We start from the raw sequence: 26,338 nt of genomic DNA, 5'->3' as shown, positions 1-26,338 counted from the left end.
AGTTCAAGCCCTACAACCGACCAAAATGAATGAATAAATGAATAAAAAAAAAAAACTGGGGTCTGGGAATGTGGCTTAGTGATAGAGTGCTTGCCTAGGATGCACTGAAGCCCCTAGGTTCAATTCCTCAGTACCACATACACAGAAAAAGCCAGAAGTGGTACTGTGGCTCAAGTGGTAGTGTGCCAATCTTGGGCAAAAGCTCAGGCCCCCAACACTGGCTAAAGAAATAAAATAAAACTGACTCTGATATCTGCTGCAGCTTTAAAAGAAAACTTGCCCATCTTGAGCAAGAACTAGGAACTTCCCTTACAGTAGAGGGCATCACACACTGGGAGTTTGGTACTGTCCTGGGTATGCTTAGGGGTGGAGCTCAGTAGCACAGCAACTGCCTAGCACACTGCAGACCCAGGGCTCAATCCCTAGCACTGCAAAACAAATAAAAAAACAGGGCACAGATGTGCATTAGATGTTTAATAGCTGTTTTTAAGTTTTAATAAAGGCAACTCAAAAAAGAGTAGTATCATTGTTTTCCCTGTCAAGAGATATTAACATCAGAGGATGCTCACTCCTTGATTCTCACTCCTAACGGAAGCTCAGTAATAAGAGCTATTCTAAAAATATCACCACAGTTTTGGGCATTTCTCCACTTAGTGGCTGTTACTCAGTTTGATGAAGTAATATCAAGAGGAAGCCATTGGCTTTGAGCAGAAATGCCACATGCCACACCAGCTGACATGATGCTTAAAGTTTAAAAACCCAACACAGAGAAAACAACAGTTATGTAATCAAACCACAATCTCCAAGCATGCTCTGTTAAGCCAGGCATAATGGCAACACCTGTAATGGCAGCAGTCATGAAGAGTGAGGCAGAAGACTCATGGTTTTTTCAAGGCCAGCATGGGCTACCTATCAGGATTTAGTCTTCAAAAAAGAAAAAAAAAAGAAAAAGGAAAAAATGGTAAGGAAATGAAGGACGGAATGCAGGAGGGAAAAAAAGAAACTAAAAAAGGATGGATTGAAGGACTCTACCAAAGAAATTAACAAAACATCAACTGTGTGTGTGTGTGTGTGTGTGTGTGTGTGTGTGTGTGTGTGTGTGTGTTGGTGAGGTAAGGATGGTGATAATAAAAAAGACTATACTATCACCACCACCATCACCACCACCAAACTTCCAGGGGAAATGTCCCATATGCATTGCAACAAGGGCCTGGTGGTTCTTTTGAGGCCAATACAGGGCCCAAAGCAGTCTCTGTGAATCCTATCTCACTTATCTAGGGCTAAACAAATGCTGATTTAGTAAAGCTTCCTCAAATTAAATTCATTGAATCAAAGAAAACATTAAAATTAAAAAATTACTGGAGGAGAAGGGAAGACAAAGGAAAGGAGAGATGCATTTTTGGAGCTAGGGTCTCTGTTGTGCAGCCTGACCTGGGTTCAAGTAACTCTCCTGCCTCAGTTTGCCAAGTACATGGGACTATATATGTGCTACCGTTCCTGGTTTATTATTTTTAAAATACCTAAGCCTCATGGGAATTAAAGCCACCAGGGATCAAGTGAAACACTAAGTCTGAAAAGGTGAAAAGGCTACCAGGCAATATTAAAGAGGTACTATTAATTATTTGGTTAATGGCAGATCTAGAATCAGAACCCAGCTCTCTCTCCCCAACTTTTCCACATACCAGCCTTCATCAGGCTTATTAACAGGCATGTAAAAGTGAGCAGGGCTGGGGATATAGCCTAGTGGCAAGAGTGCCTGCCTCGGATACACGAGGCCCTAGGTTCGATTCCCCAGCACCACATATACAGAAAACGGCCAGAAGCGGCGCTGTGGCTCAAGTGGCAGAGTGCTAGCCTTGAGCGGGAAGAAGCCAGGGACAGTGCTCAGGCCCTGAGTCCAAGGCCCAGGACTGGCAAAAAAAAAAAAAAAAAAAGTGAGCAGGATGCCAGAGGCAATAGGCCTCCTTAGTCTGGCCAGCTTAGAGAAAAGGAGATTCATGAAAATAACCATCACTAGTCAGGTTCAAACAGCCACCCCTCACATGCCAAAGAACACAAGTTACATATGAAAGGAGAACATCACGTTTCTGCTATTACCCAAACAGCAAGGACAGGAAAGGCCCAGACCAGGACATGGTAATGCCAATTGGCACAGATGTGATGGACAAGGCTTCAAGCCAATCTGACAGCTCCAATTCATGGAAAAACTTACCCTGAATCTCCCAAGATGATAACCTTCAGCAACACTTTCTTCCTAGAGGTCATCCTTCAAACTATAGGAGGAAAGGAGAAAACAAAATGAGCTGTTGGAAACATCAGAGGAAGGAATACCCTTGCCATATCCATTCTAGGCAGCCCCAAGAGCAGGCTCCGGAGCCTTCTGAGGGATGTTCCACTAGAACCCAGAAGATCTGGATAAAGAATTGTGCCTAGCAGGGTGCCAGTGGCTCATACTTATAATCGCAGCTACTCAGGAAAGCTGAGATCTGAAGATTATAGTTTGAAACCAGCCCAGGAAGGAAAGTCTGTAAGACTAATTTCCAATTAAGCACCAAAATGCCAGAAGCATAGGTGTGATTCAAGTAGTAGGGTCTTAGCCTTAAAGCAAAAAAGCTAAGGAAGAGCCTTGAGTTCAAGTCCCAATACCAGTACAAAAAAAGGTAAAAAGAACAGGAGCCCTTACAGAATTCTAGGTCCTGGAACTAGACAAGACAGTAAGGGCAGGACTATGAGAAAAGAAGGAAGGTTTTGCTCTACTTAGGTGATGGACTCATTGGTGGGATCAACAATTTGGCTTTTTGCTCTAAATGGCTCCAAGAACTTGATCCAAGAAGATTCCTGTCATTGCTTCAGCATCACTTGTCCGCACTTTAAAGAATACCTCATCAATGATATCGTTAGCTCCCTCAGAACAGTTGCTGTGTGGTGTGATATTTTTATATACTGTATTTGTCTGCATTCTCTCTTTTTCTTTTTTGCCAGTCCTGGGGCTTGAACTCAGGACCTGAGCACTGTCCCTGGCTTCTTTTTGCTCAAGGCTAGCACTCTGCCACTTGAGCCACAGTGCCACTTCTGGCCTTTTTCTATCTATGTGGTACTGAGGAATCGAACCCAGGGCTTCATGTATACGAGATGGGCACTTTACCACTAGGCCATATTCCCAGTCCATTCTCCCTTTTCTCATAGCCTCCACAAGCACGGTTTTGCTCTCTGCTGTATGCTCAGTGCCAAGGATGGAATAACTAAATATGGGGCTAGTAAATGTATAATGATTGACACTGCAGCTCTAGGGGTCACATTTTTCCAGGAAACCAGTCAGCCCAGTCTATCCCTGAACATGTACGTGTGTATGATGCCTAACCTCACACCTTCCCAACACTTGTTACATTATGGCCTATTATCAGTCTTCAGTTACCAAAGCCTGACTTTCAGAGGACAGGTGGGTCTCAAAAAAAAACAACTATTTGTTAGTTGAATAGAATGGTAACTACTGGTAAATACTGAATGCTATTTTTGTTTGTTTTTGTCCATTGTGGGACTTGAACAGAGCCTGAGCACTGGCCCTGAGCTCTTTTTGTTCAAGGCTAGCACTCTACCACTTGAGCTACAAGGCCACTACTGGTTTCCAGGTGGTTAACTGGAGCTAAAGAGTCTCACAGACATTCCTGCCTAGGCTGGCTTCAAACTATGATCCTCAGATCTCAACCTCCTGAGTAGCTAGGATTATAGGCATAAGCCACCAGTGCTCGGCTACTGCTATTAGTTTATCATACTTTAATTTTTGTGCACTGGTACTGGGGTTTAAACTCAGGGCTTTGTACTCTTGCTTGGCTTTTTCACTCATGCCTGGTGCTCTACCAGTTGAACCACATCTCCATTTCTGGCGTTGTGCTGGTTGAGATAAGAGTCTCTTAGGAGCCAGGCACCTGTGTCTCACACCTATAATCCAAGCTACTCAGGAAGCTGAACTCTGAGGACTACCTTTCAAAGCCAGACTGGGCAGGAAACTTACTTCAGGAAACTCCATGAGATTCTTTTTTTTTTTCTTTCCCCTAGCCAGTTGTGGGCCTTCAACTCAGGGCCTGAGCACCATCCCTGGCTTCCTTTTGCTCAAGGCTAGCACTCTGCCATTTGAGCCACAGTGCCACTTCTGGCCATTTTCTGTATATGTGGTGCTGAGGAATTGAACCCAGGGCTTCATGTATACAAGGTAAGCACTCTTGCCACTAGGCCATATCCCCAGCCCATCCATGAGATTCTTTTTTTTTTTTTTGGCCAGTCCTGGGGCTTGGACTCAGGGCCTGAGCACTGTCCCTGGCTTCTTTTTGCTCAAGGCTAGCACTCTGCCACTTGAGCCACAGCGCCACTTCTGGCCGTTTTCTGTATATGTGGTGCTGGGGAATTGAACTCAGGGCCTCATGTATACGAGGCAAGCTCTCTTGCCACTAGGCCATATCCCCAGCCCCGTGATTCTTATCTCCAATAAACTACACAAAACTGCCAGAGGTGGCAATGTGGCTCAAGTGGTAGAGTGCTAGCCTTGAGCAAAAAGAAGCTCAAGGACAGTAACCAGACCCTGAGTTCAAGCCCTAGGACTGGCAAAAGTCTCTGAGAGTCTTAGGTGATAGAACAAAGTTCAACAGGAAAGAAGAAGAACAGCAGGTTTTAGACAGGCCAGGTAACTAGGCCACACCCCATTTCCAGGCACTGCTGTCAGCTATTTCTCCAAAGGCAGTAGTGCACAAGACCATAAACAGGAAATATTAGCTCTGACTGCTGCCTCCCTCTACCCCATCCTCCCCACCCCCCCAGGATAAGGGGCAGATAGATTTTCTTAGATTCAGTATAAAACTGTATCACAGGCCACACCTGGAAGCAGGCAGCAAGCAGGCTGACTGCAGGAAGAGTGGGAGTTCTTGAAAGAGTCCACTGAGCAGATGGCTCAGAAATCAGGGACACTGCCCAGACCAAAGCACCTGACTTGGAACTCAAATTCCTCAGGGAGTAAATACCCCAGCCTGCCTCTCAGGTGCTCCCTAGAAGACCTATCCAGCAGGGAGTCATCATGCCCAAGGGAAGCCTGTGGTGGCTCATTGGTGTTTATAGCTCTAAACACCCAGATGCAACTCCCTAATCAGGGCATGGGATCAGAAGTGACATCTGCCTTTATTTAGCTCCCAAGTAAACAGTGGGAAAGTTAACTGAGGTGAAGCGCTCATGTAGGGGAAGGGTACCAATTGAAGGGTACCATAGACACTGCTCAGAAAATAGGGACACTGAGTCAAACTATAAACCTTGCATGACTTTTGCTAATTCATTTTCTTGAATTTCCCTAATTTACACTATTGTGGTAGCTCATAGGAGCATAGGATCCAAATAAGGAAATGTAAGCTTATAAAAAAAATAAAATAAAGGGCTCGGAATGTGGCTTAGTGTTAGCATGCATGAAGCCCTGGGTTTGGTTCCTCAGTACCACATAAACTGGAAAAACCCAAAGTGGTACTGTAGCTCAAGTGGTAGTGCTAGCCTAAAGCAAAAGAAGCTCAGGGACAGTGCCCAGGCCTTGAGTCCAAGCCTCAGGATTGTCAATAAACAAATAATAAGGAGATGCCTGGAAGAGTAAAGATTTAAATATAAAAATGGCTATAAATGTAGTATAGGAGATGCACACATCATACAGAGCATGTTTGGATGGAGTAGCTCGGGAAGGCTAAAATGTCTACCTAGCAAGTGTGAAGCCCCCCCTCCCTGAGTTCAAACCTAAATACTGAGCTATATACACACATTACATATATGAGACAGAAAAGTTATAGATAACTTATATTACATATAAGGAAAACAAAATATTGTATTTAAAAATATTAGCAAGTCCAAGTAATAGGGTTACAGAGTTTTATTTCCTTATAGCATTTATTTACTGTGACCCTATTAGGGTTTAGACTCGGGTTTTGTGTTTGCTAGGCAGGTATTCTACTACCTTTTTTGGCTTTAGCTATTTTTCAAGCAGGCCTCAAATGGGGAGGATCTCTACCTCCTGAATAGGAGGGATAATAGGCATGAGCATTTCATACCTTTGTCCTTTACTATAACTTTTTTTTTTTTTTTTTTTTTTTGGCCACTCCTGGGCCTTAGACTCAGGGCCTGAGCACTGTCCCTGGCTTCCTTTTGCTCAAGGCTAGCACTCTGCCGCTTGAGCCACAGCGCCACTTCTGGCCATTTTCCATATATGTGGTACTGGGGAATTGAACCCAGGGCTTCATGTATGCGAGGCAAGCTCTCTTGCCACTAGGCCATATTCCCAGTCCTCCCTTACTATAACTTTTAGAGAAGTGCATTGTGTACACACACACACAAAATCCCATACAGCAAGGACAGGAACGGGGAAAATAAATATTAAATCTGTTGGTGTTTTTTTTTAATTCTGATAAAAGCTTCCTTGTTCACTATGGAAAATGAAACTACACATAAGCAGAGGTGTTTTTTGTTTTGTTTTGTTTTGTTTTTTCTTCACTTAGGAGTTAGTTAGGGCACAAATCTTACAGCAAACAGAAAGGAAATCCATCACTCAGAAAGCCATCTTCAAGGACTCCAGCCAGCATTCCTGAATTTTTCTCTTGTGAGACCAAGGACCAAGGCCAATTTATAGCTGCCCTAAATTTCTAGTAACATATCTGGTGCACTGGCTAGCAAGTTAGGGACTGTGTCTTTTTCTGACTTGGATTCATCATCCAAGGATAACATTAGCATAGTATATACATTTGAAAACAGCTAACCCAAAGGAACCCCACATCTCCTTTTACCATACATTCTGTGCTTAATGATTCTCTGGAATAAGAACTAGATGTGTTTCTGCAATAGGGCTAAGAAACAAACTCAAACCAACCTCTGCCACAAGAAGCTGCCTAAGTGGCTATAAAATGTCCACTGGTGATCTCTACTTCTATTACCTATATTGTAAGAGTGAAATTAACTTTTATGATCTTACAAAGACAAGGAAATGGAAACAAGAGTGTTTTCCCCCTTTTTTGTTATTTTTGTTTTTCTTTTTGTCTTGTTTCTTTATCTGTATTTGGGAAGGGGGACACAAAGAAATGAAAGGACAAAGGGTGAACAAATGCAGCAGGGGTACTCAGTAGATACAAAGTGGAAAATGAACTATGTAACTTGTGGGTAGGGGCAAGAGGGAAAAACTGGGAGAGTGAGGAAGAGGTGACATTGTCCAAAAAGAAATGTATTAAATTAACCTGACTAATGTAACTGCAATCTCTCTGTAAATCAACTTCATAACAACAATTTAAAAAAATAAGAGTGGAAAAAGCTCAATATAGACCTACCCTATGACCCAGCCATACCACTCCTAGGCATCTATCCTAAACTGCAAAACCCAAGATATCAAAAAGACATTTGTACTTCCATGTTTATCGTGGCACAATTCACAATAGCCAAAATATGGAAACAACCCAGATGCCCCTCCACAGACGAATGGATCCAAAAGTATGGTACTTATACACAATGGAATACTACATAGCGATTAGGAATGGTGAAATATTGTTGTTCGCAGGGAAATGGTCAGAACTCAAACAAATAATGTTGAGCGAGACAAGCCTAGAACACAGAAATCAAAGGGGCATGATCTCTCTGATATATGACTGTTAACAAAGGGAGACGGAGAGACAGTAGAGACCAAGTCTGTGAATACTGTATATGTTCTTGTTACATTGTATATTGTATATATGTCTACCTGACCTAGACAAGGGATAGAAAAACAGGACGTAAGATATCACAAGAAATGTACACACTGCCCTACTATGTAACTGTACCCTTTTTGCACAACACCTTGTAAAAAAATTTATGTTCAATTAATAAACAAATAAAAAAAATAAGAGTGGGCTGGGAATATGGCCTAGTGGCAAGAGTGCTTGCCTCGTATACATGAGGCCCTGGGTTCGATTCCTCAGCAACATATATACAGAAAATGGCCAGAAGTGGCGCTGTGGCTCAAGTGGCAGAGTGCTAGCCTTGACCAAAAAAGAAGCCAGGGACAGTGCTCAGGCCCTGAGTTCATGGCCCAGGACTGGCCAATCAATCAATCAATCAATCAATCAATAAAAATAAAAAAATAAGAGTTAAAAAATACTCAGGATTGGGCTGGGGATATGGCCTAGTGGCAAGAGTGCTTGCCTTGTATACATGAAGCCCTGGGTTCGATTCCCCAGCACCACATAAAGAAAACGGCCAGAAGTGGTGCTGTGGCTCAAGTGGCAGAGTGCTAGCCTTGAACAAAAAGAAGCTAGGGGGGCTGGGGATATAGCCTAGTGGCAAGAGTGCCTGCCTCGGATACACGAGGCCCTAGGTTCAATTCCCCAGCACCACATATACAGAAAACGGCCAGAAGCGGCGCTGTGGCTCAAGTGGCAGAGTGCTAGCCTTGAGCGGGAAGAAGCCAGGGACAGTGCTCAGGCCCTGAGTCCAAGCCCAGGACTGGCATAAATAAATAAATAAATAATACTCAGGATTCACAATAAGATACATTAAAAAGAGAAATGCAAAAAACAGTTAAGAAAGACAAGCACATTCAAATAAAGTAATAGTCACCCCTGGGAAAAACAACTAAAACTTAAACAAAATCTTACAAAGAAACTGGGAAAGTACTCAGAAGCATTCTGAAACTAGTTTTTCAAGTATCATGCTTATTTATATTAACAATTAATCAAAAGCTAGCTCATCTTCACCCATTACCCTGGAAATACTACCTTTTATTCTTGTCGGTTGTAGGGCTTGAACTCAGGGCATGGGCACTTGGCCCTGAGCTTTTTGCTCAAGGCAAGCAGGTTCACCACTTTGAAGCACAGCTCCACTTCCAGTTTTTGAGTGGTTAATTGAAGAGTCCCACAGGGACTTTTCTGCCAGGGCTGACTTCAAACCATGATCCTCAGATCTCAACTTTCGGAGTAGCTGGGATTACAGTCATGAGCGACCAGCACCAAGCTTCCAGAGTCTCTTGAATACCAGGCAAGAACTCTACTTGAGCTATTGTTTTTGTTTCTTTCAAGTTAATCTCTCTCTGCTTCGCACCTGGCTAGCACAAACTCTTGGGCTTCCTTCTGGTATCCTCTTGCCTCTGTCTCCTGAATAGCTGGGACCTTAGGCAGGTACCTGCTTAGAATTATGGCTTTTGCACAGATTCTAAGGAATAATCCTAAACTTTAGCCAGCTAACACTGCTAAATGTCTTTCTTGTAGTTCTATATCTGTCCATGAAATAAGACCCAACAGTCACCCTGCCCTCAAAACTAGTGGAATTCAAGGTTTATAATGTTTTAGAAATTGGGGGGGAAAGACCAGAGGGCATCTAAAGTCACACAGTAACCAAACAACATTCATTAAGGAGTGTCCTGTTATAGGCAGCTGTTTGTAACTTTCCAAACTGAGGAATCAAATAAGGGCATAAACAGGAGAAAAATATAGCCCACGAAACAGGAATAACAACTGCATATGGAGCACATGGAACACTCCACACCAGGCTTTGCACTACCAGCCTTCACACCAAGGCTAGTCACTCAGTCCTCAACACAAGGCTTTTAAAGCAGACACGAGAGCCCTCATTTAATAGATGAAAAAATAAAAGCTTACAGGAAGCATAGCATTTCTAAAGATATTCTCAAGTAAGACTGGAGTCCAACACTCACTACAAAGTCATTCATCTCAGCCAGTGTATTTGGCTGATTTCATGCTTCGAGATAAGATATGGAGGCACCGACAGACAAGACTGGATAGCTGATTGGTGCAAGAGGTTCACAATATTGCTCCATTATTTTGTACATCATAGATTATTCATTAAATCTGTACTTTTAACAAGAATGTAAGGAAAATAATTTTATATTTAATTATCTCTTAAAAATACTAGGATAGCTAGGTGCTGGTGGCTCATGCCTGTAATCCTAGCTACTCAGGAGGCTGAGATCTGAGGATCACAGTTCAAAGCCAGCCGGGGCAGAAAAGTCCATGAGATTCGTATCTCCCATTAACAACCAGAAAACCAGAAATGGCACTGTGGCTCAACATGGTAGAGCGCTAGCCTTGAGCAAAAAAGCTCAGGGACAGTTCCCAGGTCCTGAGGTCAAGCCCCACAATGGATCTAGACCCCTTTCCCTCACACACACACATAATATATATATATATATATATATGGAAATAGGCGGAGATAGCAGAGTCCTGCTAGCTTTTAAGAGGTTCAGGGTATTATCCCAGCACTGCAAAAAACATAAAAGCCTTCGACAAACTTCTGTGGTAAATCTATTCCAGATTAAAGCATTGAAAATCCTCTCTGGCCTATCTCTGATAACAGTCTTGGGCCACAGGGTAAACAAGTTTTGCTACTGTAGAATTTGAGGTTATAGAAACACTTAGCATATACCATCTAAAAAGTCTACAGAAAAAAAAATAAAGCAACCAGTTTATTTTTCATAAAAACAGCTTCTAAGATTAGTTGTCAAAGAGTGAATGATGTGTGGGCTGGGGATATGGCCTAGTGGCAAGAGTGCTTGCCTCGTATACATGAGGCCCTGGGTTCGATTCCCCAGCACCACATATACAGAAAACGGCCAGAAGTGGTGCTGTGGCTCAAGTGGCAGAGTGCTAGCCTTGAGCAAAAGGAAGCCAGGGACAGTGCTCAGGCCCTGAGTCCAAGGCCCAGGACTGGCCAAAAAAAAAAAAAAAAGACTAAGTTAACTTAAAAAATAAAAATGGGGGTCTGGGAATATGGCTTAGTGGTAAGAGTGCTTGCCTTGCATATATGAAGCCCTGGGTTTGATTCCTCAACACCAGGTATATAGGAAAAGCTAGAAGTGGCGCTGTGGCTCAAGTGGTAGAGTGCTAGCATTGAGCAACATGAAGCCAGGACAGTGCTCAGGCCCTGAATTCAAGCCCCAGGATTGGCAAAAAATAAAACAAAAAAAAAGGCTTACTTTTTTTTTTAGTAATTCAAGCTGGGGACTGGTAGCTCATGCCTATAATCCCAGCTACCCAGGATGCAGACTTTTGAGAATTGTGGTTTGAAGCCAGCTGGGGCAGACAAATCTATCTCCAATAACCAGTAAAAAAACAAAAACAAAAAAACAGAACTGGAGGTGTGGCTCAAGTAGTAGAGTACCAACAGTGAGAGTAAAAAGCTGAGAGATCAAGGCCTTGAGTTCAAGACCCAGTACCAGTTTTAAAAGTTTAGTAGCTGGGCGCCGGTGGCTCACACCTATAATCCTAGCTACTCAGGAGGCTAAGGTATTAACCATTACTTTACCTATTGATGTCTCCAAAACATACAAGAAGTGCTGGCAATTCAAATATTCTAGAAAAGCCATAAAATGGTTTAAGTAAAAAGATGAAAGTTCTCAATAAGAAGAAAAAAACTGAGCCAGGGGCTGGGATTACATTTGTAAGTGGAGGACACAAACAACACATGTTCCAATACACAGACTATGTTCTGGCAAAGAATACTTACATAGAGTCACATATTGCTTAATGACAAGATTAAATTTTGAGAAATGTGTCATCTGGTAATTTCATCCTTGTCAAAACGTCATAGGGGATGCTTATACAGCCTAGATGGCTCCAAGGTCACAAGACTATAACCTCAAGGGATCACTATCATGAAGAAAACATCATTACTTGGCATACGACTGTATGGAATTCAGCACAAACTGAGGTGTTAGGACTGGAACTCTCAATCCCACTTCCTCAACCTCCTGTGTATTGACATGAATTATCACACCCAGCTTTCTTCTAGAAACAAGAGCCTGGTAGTCCCAAGTTGCAAGGAAAAGAAACTCCCTTGTAACTGTGCCCAGTACACCTGAAAACTTTTAGTATTCTACTGAACTATTTAGCTTCTTTTAGTATTCTACTGATCTATTTAGCTTCTTTTGCTTTATTGAAAGCATCTTTTGAAGTATATTCAATGCAGAGTACAAAGAATGCTCTACAGAAGTCACCTCAGATCTTCTCTAAGAAAAGCTTCCCCCCCCCCCCCAATCCTGGGGCTTGAACTCAAGGCCTGAGCACTGTTCCTGGCTTCTTTGTGCTCAAGGCTAGCACTCTACCAGCGCCACTTCTGGCTTTTTCTATGTATGTGGTGCTGAGGAATCAAACCCAGGGCTTCATGTATGCAAGGCAAGCACTCTACCACTAGGCCATATTCCCAGCCCCTAAAAAAGGCTTTTTTTTTTCAGGCAACTAGTATGTACAAACAGGATAAACTGGACTTAACAGTGTTTGGAAAGAGATCTAAAAGTCAGCAATTCTCACTAAACAAATTCTTCCTTTAAAAAAACAGCCAATATGCCGGGTTCCTGTTGCTCACAACTGCAATTCCTAACGACTCAGGAGACTGAGATTTGAGGATCTGGGTTTGAAGCCAATCTGGGCAGGGAAGCCTGTGAGACTCTTTTGTTGTTGGTGGTGGTTGTGGGGCTTGAACTCAGGGCGGCTTAGGCACTGCCTCCGAGCTCTTTTGCTCAAGGCTAGCACTCTGCCACTTGAGCCACAGCTCCACTTTCCACAGAACTCTTAATCTCCAATAAACTACTTAGAAAAAGCTGGAAGAGGCACCGTGGATCAAGTGTCAAGAGTGCTAGCCGTGAGCGCAAAGAAGCTCAGAGACAGTGCCCAGGCCCTGACTTCAAGCCCCAGCACTGGCAAAACAACAACAACAACAACAACAAAAACACCTCAAAACCAAACCAAACAAAAACAAAACAGCTATATTGTACAAGTAGCCAAAGAGTCCTGGCCATGAACATGATATGACCGGGGCAGACTGCTGGTGAAGAGAGGCAGGGGAAGCCAAAGTACCAGAAATGGATACAAATCCGGGGCACATACCTCACCTGGCACTGATAGTTAACACCGGTTTTCAGGAGCAGTCAGCCCTGTTTCTCTTTTCCTTGCTCTGCTGTGTTTGGCCAGAACCACCTCATGTCTGTGCCTCCTCTCAAACAGGCTACCTTGGTTTTTACAGCCATAGTTATAGCTATGACTTAGTGCACATACCTATCTGTGCAAATTCAGTTGCAAATCCTTCCTACCAGAATAATCACCATCAAGTATCTGTTTCTTATCTTATAGGTAATGTGGCTAGATGATCATAAAGAAATATGACTAATGTGGAGATGAGTACCACAAACCATTTACTTTTTTAGCCACATGACAGTACTTAGGTGGGCTCCTATTAAATACTAACACACCTGAAAACCACACGCCCTACTTAAAATCTTCTGAGTAATAATGTACACCATGCTCTTCTACTGCATTCAGGTCTTACTAATTCCTCATTTTCGAGGCCTACCACCATCACATGACTGCCTACCTAGATACCAGCTTCCAAGTTCTGTCATGTTAACCTATCTACAAGGTTATATTGACCCAACTCTCTCCCCTAGGCAGAAGGTGCCTCTAGATCAAGAAAACCCAAACTGAGAGGTGCCTCTAGATCAAGAAAACCCAAACTGAGAGGGGGGAATCTCTGTCCTACCTCAATCCAAAATGACTATTTAGATGAAACCAACTCACATGTTATAGTGAACATTCTGTATATATATACATGTACATGTAAGTATATACAGATGCATATTTTAAATAGAGTACAAAATAAGGCATATTCCCCCTTGTGTTTAAAGGGTATTATTGATCAACCTTCAGGAATTGTACAGAATTGTCTCTTTGTAGGTATAGACCGAGATAGTACAAAGACTTCTTTTCAAAATTTCTTATTCTATCAACAAAATAGCCCCGCCAACCCCCAATCATAGGGCTTGAACTCAGGGCCTGGGCACTCTCCCTGAGCTCTTTTGTGCAAGGCTAGCACTCTACTACTTGGAGCCACAGCTCCACTTCTGGTTTTTGAGTGGATAATTAGAAATAAGAGTTTCACAGACTACCCTGCCTGAGCTGGCTTTGAATCATGATCTTTAGATCTAAGCCTCCTGAGTAGCTAGGATTACAGGCATGAGCCACCAGCACCTGGCTCAATATACCATTTTGTATTCGTTTACTTACACACACAGAGGGGTGGCAATGTACTTTACTTTAGTGGTAGAATGCTGGCCTAACATTTCTAAGGTCCTGGGCTCAATCCTAGCACCACAAAACAAGCAAACAGCAACGGTAACAGCATACTGTCTTAAAGTCTACTACCAAATCATCTTTTAACATACTATCTCATCCTTTTTTGTAGATGGCTCTTCATGTGTCAAACAGCCAGTCAGAAAATTTCCCTTGGGGCAGAAAGTCTCTGAGCCCTTCTTGAGCCTCTCCCTAACACAGCAGTCCACACAGTGCACCACAGGAAACCTGCATGTTGACTTCACCTTTTCTACTTCTCCAGTACCCACAGGAGTAGTACTTGGTGTGCCCTACTGTAGTGGTGGGAAGCAAAGAACAAACTCACTTCTCATTTTCTGACAAGCAGTGTTTGATGGGTGCAGTTATTAATTAACTCTACACTTTACCTGAGGATTGGGGTGCAGGCAGAGCTGGCAATCACATAATCATGCACGTCCCTCTCACAAATTCAAAATGGGAACTTTCAAATAGTGCCAGATTACCAAGTCTGTGAATACTGTATATGTTCTTGATACATTGTATATTGCATATATGTCAACCTGACCTAGACAAGGGATAGAAAAACAGGTTGTAAGATATCATAAGAAATGTACACACTGCCCTACTATGTAACTGCACCCTCTTTGCACAACACCTTGTAAAAAAATTTATGTCCAATTAATAACAACAACAAAAAATAGTGCCAGATTGGGCTGGGGATATGGCCTAGTGGCAAGAGTGCTCGCCTCGTATACAGGAGGTCCTAGGTTCAATTCCAGCACCACATATACAGAAAATGGCCAGAAGTGGCGCTGTGGCTCAAGTGGCAGAGTGCTAGCCTTGAGCAAAAACAAGCCAGGGACAGTGCTCAGGCCCTGAGTCCAAACCCAGGACTGGCCAAAAAAACAAAACAAAACAAAACAAATAGTGCCAGATTCACCTTCTCACTTCACTAACAGACACTAGGCCATAAACTGGGTGCTATACAAGTTCAGGTGACCTCCACAGGCTCACAGAACTACAAGCCAGAGACCGTCATTTGGCAGGAACAGCTAGATAGAGATGGGAGTTCACAAAATATCCTGTAGAAATGATAAGTACCAGGGCTGGGAATATGGCCTAGTGGCAAGCGTGCTTGGCTCCTATACATGAAGCCCTAGGTTCTATTCCTGAGCACCACACATATAGAAAATACCAGAAGTGGTGCTGTGGCTCAAGTTGGCAGAGTGCTAGCCCTGAGCAAAGAAGCCAGGGATAGTGCTCAGGCCCTAAGTCCAAACCCCAGGATTGGCAAAAAGAAATGAAATGATGAGTACTTCTTAGTAGCTTTTCAAAAGACAACCAGAGGACAGAAAGAAGACTTGTTCTACCTAGAAGCTTTCCAGGGCTGGGAATATGGCCTAGTGGCAAGAGTGCTTGCCTCGTACACATGAAGACCTGTGTTCGATTCCCCAGCATCACAAAGACAGAAAACAGCCAGAAGTGGTGCTGTGGCTCAAGTGGCAGAGTGCTAGCCTTGAGCAAAAAGAAGCCAGGGACAGTGTTCAGGCCCTGAGTTCAAGGCTCTGGACTGGCCAAAAAACAACAACAACAAAAACCCTACAAGCTTTCCATTCAATTGCTGACATTTTCTCAAAAGCCTTGAAAATAAAAACTAGCCCAGAAGTCTACTTTATGTAAGAAAATTAATTAATCCCCACTTTATCTGTCAAAATTAATAATAAAGCAGAAATGTATGTATGCAAATCCAGGGTATTCATGAGGATTCATTAGGAATCCTCTACCAGAAGTGACAAACCTAACTTGTTCAAATTAGACAACAGTTAGCAGTAAAGAATCCATTTAGATTACAGATTATGAAGTGACTGTATATGTTATAATACAGCAAGAAAAGACCAGAAAACTGAGAACATGAACTGGTTAGACACGTTATGAACATAATTTAAAGTCTAATATTTGCTTTCTAAGGTCTTTTTTGTTTGGTTTGGTTTTTGCCAGTCCTGGGGCTTGAACTCAGGGCCTGAGCACTGTCCCTGGTTTCTTTTTGCTCAAGGCTAACACTCTACCACTTGAGCCACAGCGCCATTTCCAGCTTTTTCTATATATGTGGTGCTGAGAAATTGAACCCAGGGCTTCATGTATATGAGACGAGCACTCTACCACTAGGCCATATTCCCAGCCCCTCTAAGGTCTTTTTTTCAATCCATTACTCAAAGCAGTATGAACACAGAATTAAAATAAGTACTACTGCTCCAGCAAATCCAGATTCTTCAAACTAAGAACAGCTATTGTTTACATAAGACCTGTAGAAATGGTAGGTGCTCAAAAATATAATTAATTAAATAATAAGGATGGGGCTGGGAATATGGCCTAATGTAGAGTGCTCGCCTCGTATACATGAAGCCCGGGGTTCAATTCCTCAGCACCACATATATAGAAAAAGCTGGAAGTGGTGCTGTGGCTCAAGTGGTAGAATGCTAGACTTGAGCAAAAGAAGCTCAGGGACAGAGCAGAGCCCAGGCCCTGAGTTCAAGCCACTGGACTAGCCGAAGAAAAAAAAGTCCAAAGAGATGGGGCTGGGGATATGGCCTAGTGGCAAGAGAGCTTGCCTCGTATACATGAGGCCCTGGGTTCGATTCCCCAGCACCACATATACAGAAAACGGCCAGAAGTGGCGCTGTGGCTCAAGTGGCAGAGTGCTAGCCTTGAGCAAAAGGAAGCCAGGGACAGTGCTCAGGCCCGGAGTCCAAGGCCCAGTACTGGCCAAAAAAAAAAAGTCCAAAGAGGACTTCTTTCCCTCAATAGTCATTCCATACTCCAAGCCTTATCTGACACAATTGTGCTCCCTGTATTTTCAGCTCTGGGACTACTAATAGGATCACACTTCATAATGCTTTGTGTGGTATGACTCATTCTGACCATTAAGCTGTCCATAGTAGTGATATGTCATGTCCAGGCTAGAGCAATCAACTATAGCACAAGAGCCTCCAGTAATTCTTTCTCTTTTGGCCAAAACAGCTATATTGCACATTGTTATTGTTCCTTCAGAAGTATGAAGCCTGGGCACCAGTGGCTCAAACCTGTAATCCTAGCTAGCTACTCTAGAAGCTAAGATCTGAGGATCTCAGTTCAAGTCAGCCCAAGCAGCAAAGTCTGTGAAACTCTTTATCTCCAATTAACCACCAAAGGCAGGAAGTGGAGCTGTGGCAAGTGGTAGAGTGCTGGCATTGAGCAAAAAAGCTCAGGGACAGCACCTACACCCTGAGTCCAAGCCCTAGGGTGACCCTTTCCCCCTGAAAAAATACCAGAGACAAAAGGATACATAGCATATAATTCCATTTACAGAAAGACAAAATTCAACAAAAATAGCCAGTTTCAAAAATTAGCTCACACAAAATGCCAGTGGCTCATGTGTGTAATCTTAGCTACTCAGGACACTGAGACCTGAGGATCGCAGATCAAAGCCAGCCCAGGCAGGAAAGTCTGTGAGACTCTATCTCGAATTAACTACCAGAAAACCAGAAGTGGCACTGTGGCACAAGTGGTAGAGTGCTAGGCCATGAGCTGAAGAGCTCAGGGACAGCGCCCAGACCCAGAGTTCATGCCCTACAACCTACTCCCCGCCCCCCCGCCAAAAAAAAATTAGCTCATGAGGCTGGGTAATCCCAGCTACTTCAGGAGGCTGAGATCTGAGGATTGTGGTCGGAAGCCAACCCAGGCAGAACAGTTCCTATGAGACTCTTAACTCCAATTAACCACTCAAAAACCGGAAGTAGAGCTGTGATAGAGCAAAGTGATAGAGCACTAATCTTGAGCAAAAGAGCTAAGGGACAGTACCCTGGCCTTGAGTTAGAGCCCCACAACCAACCAAAAAAAAATTTATTATTATTTTTTTTTTTTGGCCAGTCCTGGGCCTTGGACTCATGGCCTGAGCACTGTCCCTGGCTTCCTTTTGCTCAAGGCTAGCACTCTGCCACTTGAACCACAGCGCCACTTCTGGCCGTTTTCTGTATATGTGGTGCTGGGGAATTGAACCCAGGGCCTCATGTGTACAAGGCAAGCTCTCTTGCCACTAGGCCATATCCCCAGCCCCCCAAAAAATTTTTAATAAATAAATAAAAATCAACACACTGAGTACTCAGGAATAGACAATAATAATGGCGAGGTAGATACAAGAGAACTTCTGAGTTTATGAAAATTCCCCAGGTTATTTGCCTATTTGTGCATTTTCTGAATGGTTGCATCTTTACTAAAACACAGGTGACAAATTACTTTAGGATATGGGCAACACTTTATTCACTATTACTATGGTAAATAAACCTTATTCTTGAGAGGGATGCTTAAGGTTCAGCTGTTAGCACTAACAATGGCAAATGTTAGCACTCATTGCATGCTCAATGCTAGTAGCAAAAGCCCTGGCTTCCCATCACTGAGTGTATATGAAGGTGTAGCAAGGATCCAAGAAGCTCTATCCTTCCAGGTCAATGCTCACACCCAAGTCAAGGTTGGGCTCCACTTCATTAAAGAATCTATTAAAGTATACATTCAAAGGAAGAAAATAATCAGTTAATACTTTGATCTCCTGCTAGGTAGTGAATCACAAATTTTTCTTCTTTTATACTTCCTAGCTCTTTCTTTTTAAAAATAACTAGTTTAATAATCAGCCAAAAGACATGTGATTTTAAATGAAAGACAGTAGAGAGGTATGTTTTTATAAGAGTCAACTTATATGTAATGAAAGTAATGGAAAAGGCAGGATGGCCTATCAGAAACTGTGTGAGCCGGTTTTAGTAGACAGATTCCCTCTAAAGTTGAGCTCCCTGAGACCCAACCTCAGGAAGAAGACCCATCTCAGGCAGAAATATGAACACCAAGAGCACATGTAAACTGTAAGCACCATACAAATGCAGGGCAGGAAGACTCCTATAAACATACTTTTAAAATATATGTACATACATGCATACACACATATGTGGCTGGGAATATGGCCTAGCCTTTTTTGAACAGTTTATTGGAGAGAACAGTCTCACAGCCTTTCCTGTCTGGGCTGGCTTCAAAACCAGATCCTCATATCTCAGCCTCCTGACTAACTAGGATTACAGGTGTGAGCCACAGGTGCCCAGCAAAACATACTTTTAAAGAAAAAAACACATCAACTGAATGGCATAAGCTGCAGGATTTAAGTGGCTCTTGGAAAGAGGCCATATTCCCAGCCCCAGGAGTGGCTCTTGGGCTGGGGATATGTCCTAGTGGCAAGAGTGCTTGCCTCGTATACATGAGGCCCTGGGTTCGATTCCTCAGCACCACATATACAGAAAATGGCCAGAAGTGGCGCTGTGGCTCAAGTGGCAGAGTGCTAGCCTTGAGCAAAAAAGAAGCCAGGGACAGTGCTCAGGCCCTGAGTTCACCGCCTAGGACTGGCAAAAAAAAAAAAGAGAGAGAGAGAGTGGCTCTTTACTAGCCTTGAGCTGAAGAGCTCAGGGACAGTTCCCAAGCGCAGAGTTCAAGCCCCTCAACCGACAGAAAAAAAAGAAAACAGTGGCTCTTTAACAGGGTCTGGCTCAGAAAACCCAGAGCTATTTCAGGTAAGTCCATGATACTTGTAAAGTAACAAGATATGATATATAAAAGGTAATATTTGGTGCTATGGCTTAGTGGTAAAGTGCTTGCCTAGCATGCATGGAACCCTGGGTTTGATTCTTCAGTACCACATAAACAGAGAAAACCAGAAGTGGTGCTATGGTTCAAGTGATAGAGTGCTAGCCTTGAGCACAGAAAGGCTCAAGGACAGAGCCCAAGCCCTGAGTTCAAGCCTAGTACCAAAAAAAGTGAAAAGAAAAAAAAAGTATCTATGGGTGCTGGGAATATGGTTTAGTGCGCTCTCGTAGCGTGCATCAAGTCCAGGGTTCGATTCCTCAGTACCACATAAACAGTAAAAGGTAGAAGTGGCACTCTGGCTCAAGTGGTAAAGTGCTAGCCTTGAGCACAGAAAGGCCCAAGGGGAAAGAGGCCAAGCCCTGAGTTCAAGCCCTAGATCTGGCAAAAGGAAAAAAAAATAGTACCTTTGGCTGGATGCTGGTGACTCATACCTATAATCCTAACTACTCAAGAGAATGAGATCTAAGGATCATGGTTAAAAGCCAGTCCAGGCAGGAAAGTCCATGAGACTCTTATCCCAATTAATCACAGAAAAAGCCAGAAGTGGCACTGTGGTTCAAGCAGTAGAGTGCTAACCTTGAGCAAAAGGAGCACAGGGACAGTACCCAGATTCAGAGTTCAAGGCCTAGGACTGGCAAAAGAAAAAAAGGAAAAACTTAAAAGACAGTAGCTTTAAAAACTTTTTTTGGGAGGTAGGGGGAATCAGTCTTGGAGCTTGAACTCAGAGGCTGTCCCTGGCTTCTTTTTGCCCAAGGTGAGCACTCTACAACTTGAAACACAGCACCACTTCTGGCCTTTTCTATATGGGTGTTGCTGAGGAATCGAACCCAGGGCTTCATGTATACAAGGACTCTACTACTAGAGTCATATTCCCAGCCCACAAACTCTTAAAATATCTAGAAGTATAAAAAGTTTATCAAATTAAAGACATTTTTTTAAATCACAATGATACTAAAGACTGGAGACCAAATGGTATAACCGTTTACATTAGTAATTTTTCCACTCATTATTAACAAATATTAATTGTACAAAGGGGGCTCACTACATTTCCATGAATGCACACACTACTTTTTTTTTTTTTTTTTTGCCAGTCCTGGGCCTTGGACTCAGGGCCTGAGCACTGTCCCTGGCTTCTTCTTTTTTTTTGCTCAAGGCTAGCACTCTGCCACTTGAGCCGCAGCACCACTTCTGGCCATTTTCTGTATATGTGGTGCTGGGGAATCGAACCAAGGGCTTCATGTATATGAGGCAAGCACTCTTGCCACTAGGCCATAGCCCCGCACATACTACTTTTTAAAGTAATATTTAAAGGACAACTGAAGTAAGATGGGTCACACCAGTAAGAGGCAGGCTGTCTTTACTTGAAAGGCTGAAGAAGCTCAGAGACCTGCTTTCCTCTACCTGCAAACAGTCATACATGCAAAATCAGCTGCCAAATTCCTACATGAACTGCTTAAGTCCTCAGGGTTTAGTGTGCTTCCTCAGATTTGTTTCTGCCAACACAGGCAGTCCTAGGTGACCAGGAAATGGACAGAATCAAGCAGACCAATCTCCACAACTGTGATGACATCACAAAAACAGAAAGTCCCAGGGGACTCCAAGCCCAATGCATCAAGTACTGCTTCTTCAAGCAAATGAACAAAGCCAATATTGAATGTCACCACTGGAACTAACTCCCAAGCCTTCTCTTCCCCCCAGGAGAAATTTCTGAGTTATTATTCTCAAATTTCTTTTCAAAATCAAAATCTGGATGGAGTAATAAAACTGAAGCTAGTCATATTCCTAAAAAGCCTGCTTTGATTTCAACCACATCAGGTTTACTTTTAATTCATGAATCACTGTCCAAAGCATCAGTCAGAAGCTCTTGCCAGGTGTCAGTGGCTCATATCTGTAATCCTAGCTATTCAGAAGGCTGAGATCTGAAGATCACAGTTCAAAGCCTGCCCAAGCAGGATCTGTAAGGCTCTTATCTCCAATTAAACACCAAAAAAGCTGGAAGTGGAGCTGTGGCCCAAGTGGTTAGAGTGCTAGCGTTGGGCACGAAAGCTCATGGACAGCACATAGGCCCCAAATTCAAGCTCCACCACTAGCTTGCACATGCACCCACACACACATATTAAACTTTAAGTCATAAATGCAAAACTAGGGGCTGGGAATATGGCCTAGTGGTAGAGTGCTTGCCTGGTATACATGAAGCCCTGGGTTTGATTCCTCAGCACCACATATATGGAAAAAGCCAGAAGTGGAGCTCAAGTGGTAGAGTGCTAACCCTGAGCAAAAAGAAGGCAGGGACACCAGGAGTTCAGTCCCCAAGACTGGCAAAAAAAAAAAAAAAAAAAAGAAAAGAAAAGAAAAACTATTTGTTAATCTTTAATGCCATATGCGTGAAGAAAAAAAGTACAAGATGTGAGAGTAAATAACTGAAGAGATCAACACACTGAAAAATGTTTCTGCAGCCAAGTGCAGACGGGGAAATACAGAGATCTATTAGATGACATTAACAGATAAGTGTTTTGATAACGCAAAGGAATTATGTCTGAGAATACAATGGCAACCTTATCTGGAAGAGTCAGCAGAAAACCAACAGCCAAAAAGTACAGGATAGAGGAGCAGCTTATTCCTACAGCTTCAGAACCCTTCAAAACATGACATCAGCACCAAGAAGAGCCACCACTCAGTCTTACTCAGGATCAGGATGCCTCTGTTGAGTTCGCAGGGAAACTCAGCCCAATATCTAGACAAATCTATCTCAGCTGTATTTAGATATTTAAATGATGTAGCAGATTTATCACTAAAAAAAGACATAAGGGGCTGGGAATGTGGCTTAGTGGTAGAGAGCTTGCCTTGCATGCATGAAGCCCTGGGGTTGATTCTTCAGCACCACATAAACAGACAAAGCCAGAAGTGGCGTTGTGGCTCAAGTGGTAGAGTGGCGCCAGCCTTGAGCAAAGAAGTTCAGGGACAGTGCACAGACAATGAATTTAAGCCCCAGGACTAGAGGGAAAAGGTAAAGATTTAAGTGAAATCTCAGAGAGGACCAGTGCATAAGACAACTGACATACATGTGTGGTCTGAGTTTGCCATCTTTGCATAGAAAGGTTAACAACAAATGCAAGGCAAAAATGCTGTTAAAAGGCAACCAAAAGGGGCTGGGGATATGGCCTAGTGGCAAGAGTGCCTGCCTCGGATACACGAGGCCCTAGGTTTGATTCCCCAGCACCACATATACAGAAAAAAAAAAAAAAAAAAAACGGCCAGAAGCGGCGCTGTGGCTCAAGTGGCAGAGTGCTAGCCTTGAGCGGGAAGAAGCCAGGGACAGTGCTCAGGCCCTGAGTCCAAGGCCCAGGACTGGCCAAAAAAAAAAAAAAAAGGCAACCAAAAGACCAAACTTATTTGCTTCACTTGGTAGTAGAGCCAGAAAACTAGCTTTAAAGTGTGTGTGTGTGTGTGTGTGTGTGTGTATACACGCACCCCCTTCCCCCACCACCATCCTCAGTCCTGGGGCTTGAACTCTGGGCCTGAGTGCTGTCCCTGAGCTTTTTTATGCAAGGCTAGAGCTCTACCACTTGAGCCAGGGCACCACTTCCAGTTTTTTCTGAATAGTTATTGGAGATAAAAGTCTCAGCCAGTGGTGGTGGTAGATGCCTATAATCCTAGCTAGCTACTCAAGAGTCTGAGATCTGAGTACTGTGGTTCAAAGTAAGCCTGGGATGAAAGGTCTGTGAGACTCTTGTCTCCAAGTAACCACCAGAAAAAACTGGAAGTGGTGCTGTAGCTCAAGTGGTAGAGGGCTAGCCTTGAGCAAAGAGCTCAGGGACAGCACCCAAGCCCCAAGTTCAAGCCCCATGACTAACCAAAAAAAAAAAGGTCTCATGGACTTTTCTGCCCAGGCTGCCTTCAAACCCCCATCCTCGGATTTCAGCCTCCTAAGTAGCTATGATTACAGGTGCAAACTATATTTTAAGGACTGCTCTTTGATTATGAGGTTTAGGGGCTCTGATAATGGGCACAGTTGACACAAAAGAAAAGATAAAGAAGAAAAAGAAACACTGCCCCAAGTGGTAGGGCTATACCTAATAAAACTATTTTTAGAGTGGCTTCTCCTGCTTTTCTGTTTGTTTACTCATCAAGTTCTCCCACAAGTGTACAACCCAGAACCCCTTTAAAGGGCAACTGGAAAGTAGTTGGGGATACAGTGGCACAGGTTATTTAAATGTAGAATAACACTGATAGTATGCCTGGCAAATGTTATATTAAGCTTTCCTGTCAGCAGCAGAAGAAAAAAAAATCCAGCATGCCTTTGCTCAAAGACACTGCTGTGCAATGTAGAAACAGTGTCAAGGATTCCCCCCAGTGAACTAAAGATGCTTCAAGCACAGAAAGAAAAACAAGCTTGGGGCTGGGAATATGGCCTAGTGGCAAGAGTGCTTGCCTCGTATACATGAGGCCCTGGGTTCGATTCCTCAGCACCACATATACAGAAAATGGCCAGAAGTGGCACTGTGGATCTAGCGGCAGAGTGCTAGCCTTGAGCAAAAGGAAGCCAGGGACAGTGCTCAGGACCTGAGTTCACAGCCTAGGACTGGCAAAAAAAAAAAAGAAAAAGAAAAAGAAAAACAAGCTTAGTGTTAAGGATTACTCTTCAAAAGGCATGATCAATTAGAAACTGTAATAAATTATCTTCTATACCCTTTCAAGAACAAAACATACAAATGCTATTGTTAAAATTAGCAAAGCTTTCAAGTTAACTAGAATACTAGACTATATGGATTACTACTATTTCCTGCAGAGATGAAAAGTAATGTCTTCATCCAAAAGCCTCAAGTTCATTACACAACAGTTTCTGGCCACAGTCACTCACCATTTTATAATTCCTTGAAGACAAGAACCATACCTGTCTCTCTGAGTCAATGTCCAGCAATGCTTGATATGTACATGGTAGGTACACAAACTATTTCATGAATGAAAAGATGCTCATCACTGTTCTCCTCTAAACTCGAACATTATAAAAGGCTGTATCATGTATTACTCATTTAAATCCATCAGGCTGGACAGTAAACAGAAGTGAACAATTAGGAGACATAAGAGTTGTGAGCACTATGCTTTAGCTTGGTACTTCAGAAGAAGTAGTCATAACTTACTTCCCAGTTCTGTAGTCTGAAATACGAGCAAACCCTCAAGTTTAAAGAGAGAAACACACTAACAGGAGACTTTATTAATCCATGGATGAGAAGTCATGAGGCTAATCAGCTGCTTAAGTCACAAGGAAGAGACAGGGCCTGTTCTATTGAAATCCAAAGATGCAGTATTTCCAAGTTAAGCACCAACAAGCCGGACAACCGAGCAACTTCTGCTGAAAGGTTCACATGGAAGGTTTGCCGGACGTGACTCTATGGATTTAGATGGCAAAACCTTTCAAAACTCAGGTAGTGCCTTACCAGAATCAGAGCTTCTGATCTGTGGGCCCTACACCACACTATCTTACCAGTCACATATAGCTTTAAGGTAGAACGAATGCTACCAGAGACTCTCAGATGACCTCACTAGAAAGACAGGAGGGAGAAGGAGTGAGGGACTGTTTTCAAGAGGCAAGTTCCATAGGACCTGGAGAGCAACACAACCGAGAGTCCGGGCACGGTGCTTTGGTGCTCAGGCTTGAATCTTAGCTCTACAAAACTGATCCACGGCGTGACCTTGGACAAATGACTTAACCCCTCTCATCTCCGAGCTCTCTCAGGTAAACACAGCAGTGGGACTGGGGCAGGCTGCTGGAAGAGTTAAGCCTAGCGTGATCTCTGCCGCCTGGCCGGCGGCCCCCCGTTCGACCGAGGCTCGGAGCTCGGCGACCACTCCGGGCGTCTGTCCCCCCTTCAGGGACCTGAAGGCACCCTGCTGACAGGAGGGGGCCAGCGGAGGCCCTGGGCCAGTCGGAAAGCAAACTCTGCCCCACGGCCCGCACTGCCTCTTCCCCAGGAACTCGGAAAAGTTCGCGGGATCCCGGGGCTCCCCACGGCTCGCCGCCGACACGCTCGCCCGCCGGGACCGGCGCGGCGCCCGCCCGGACACCGGGGCGGGCGGGGCACGTGACCTGGCTGGCCCCCCTGACTCCGTGGCCCCGGGGGACCTCGCCCACCGCGGGCCGGGCGGGTGGGGCCGCGGCCCGGCTCCGGGGGCCCCGCCGCCGGCCCGGGAGCCGCGGCCCCCGCCTCGACGCCACCCACGAACGCACTAGGGGCCTGGGGTCGGCGTCGGCCGGAGGCCACCGGCCCCCTCCGACCGGCCCGTCAGGGTGCGGCTCGCCCGCGGGCCCCAGCCCCGAGCGGCTCCGCGGCGTCCCGTCGGGCCCAGGCCGCGGGGCGCCAGGCCCGGGGCCGCGGGGGGGAAGGGCAGGCCGCCCGCCCGGCGGGCCCACTGCTCACCGCGGCCGCGGCGCGGGGCTCCGCGAGGAGACGCGACGGAGGACGGGGCGGAGTGCTCCAAGTTCCGGCTCCAGCGGTCGGCCTGCGATCCCTCAGCCTCCGCCGCCGCCGCCGCCGCCGCCGCCTCGGGCTTTATGGCCAAGGCTCGGTCCCCGCTCCCACTTCCGC

The 26,338-nt window shown here is 44.3% G+C and overlaps 1 protein-coding gene across 1 annotated transcript in view; it reads right to left on the bottom strand.

The window, feature by feature from the left end:
- The window catches only part of Rab7a (RAB7A, member RAS oncogene family), a 36,316-nt gene extending 9,978 nt beyond the window's left edge, over positions 1-26,338 (bottom strand). Inside the window, exons 1-2 of the mRNA XM_048356373.1 lie at positions 26,171-26,338; positions 2,213-2,273 (exon numbers count right to left, since the gene is read on the bottom strand). Of these exons, the coding sequence (XP_048212330.1) occupies positions 2,213-2,265 (53 nt within the window). The 5' untranslated portion in view covers positions 2,266-2,273; positions 26,171-26,338. The remainder of the gene's footprint in view (positions 1-2,212; positions 2,274-26,170) is intronic.

The sequence above is a fragment of the Perognathus longimembris genome, chromosome 10 (genome assembly GCF_023159225.1).
Source record: "Perognathus longimembris pacificus isolate PPM17 chromosome 10, ASM2315922v1, whole genome shotgun sequence".
Lineage (NCBI taxonomy): Eukaryota > Metazoa > Chordata > Mammalia > Rodentia > Heteromyidae > Perognathus > Perognathus longimembris.
The sequence above is the reverse complement of the archived record's forward strand: the minus strand, read 5'-3'. Positions and strand labels throughout refer to the sequence as shown.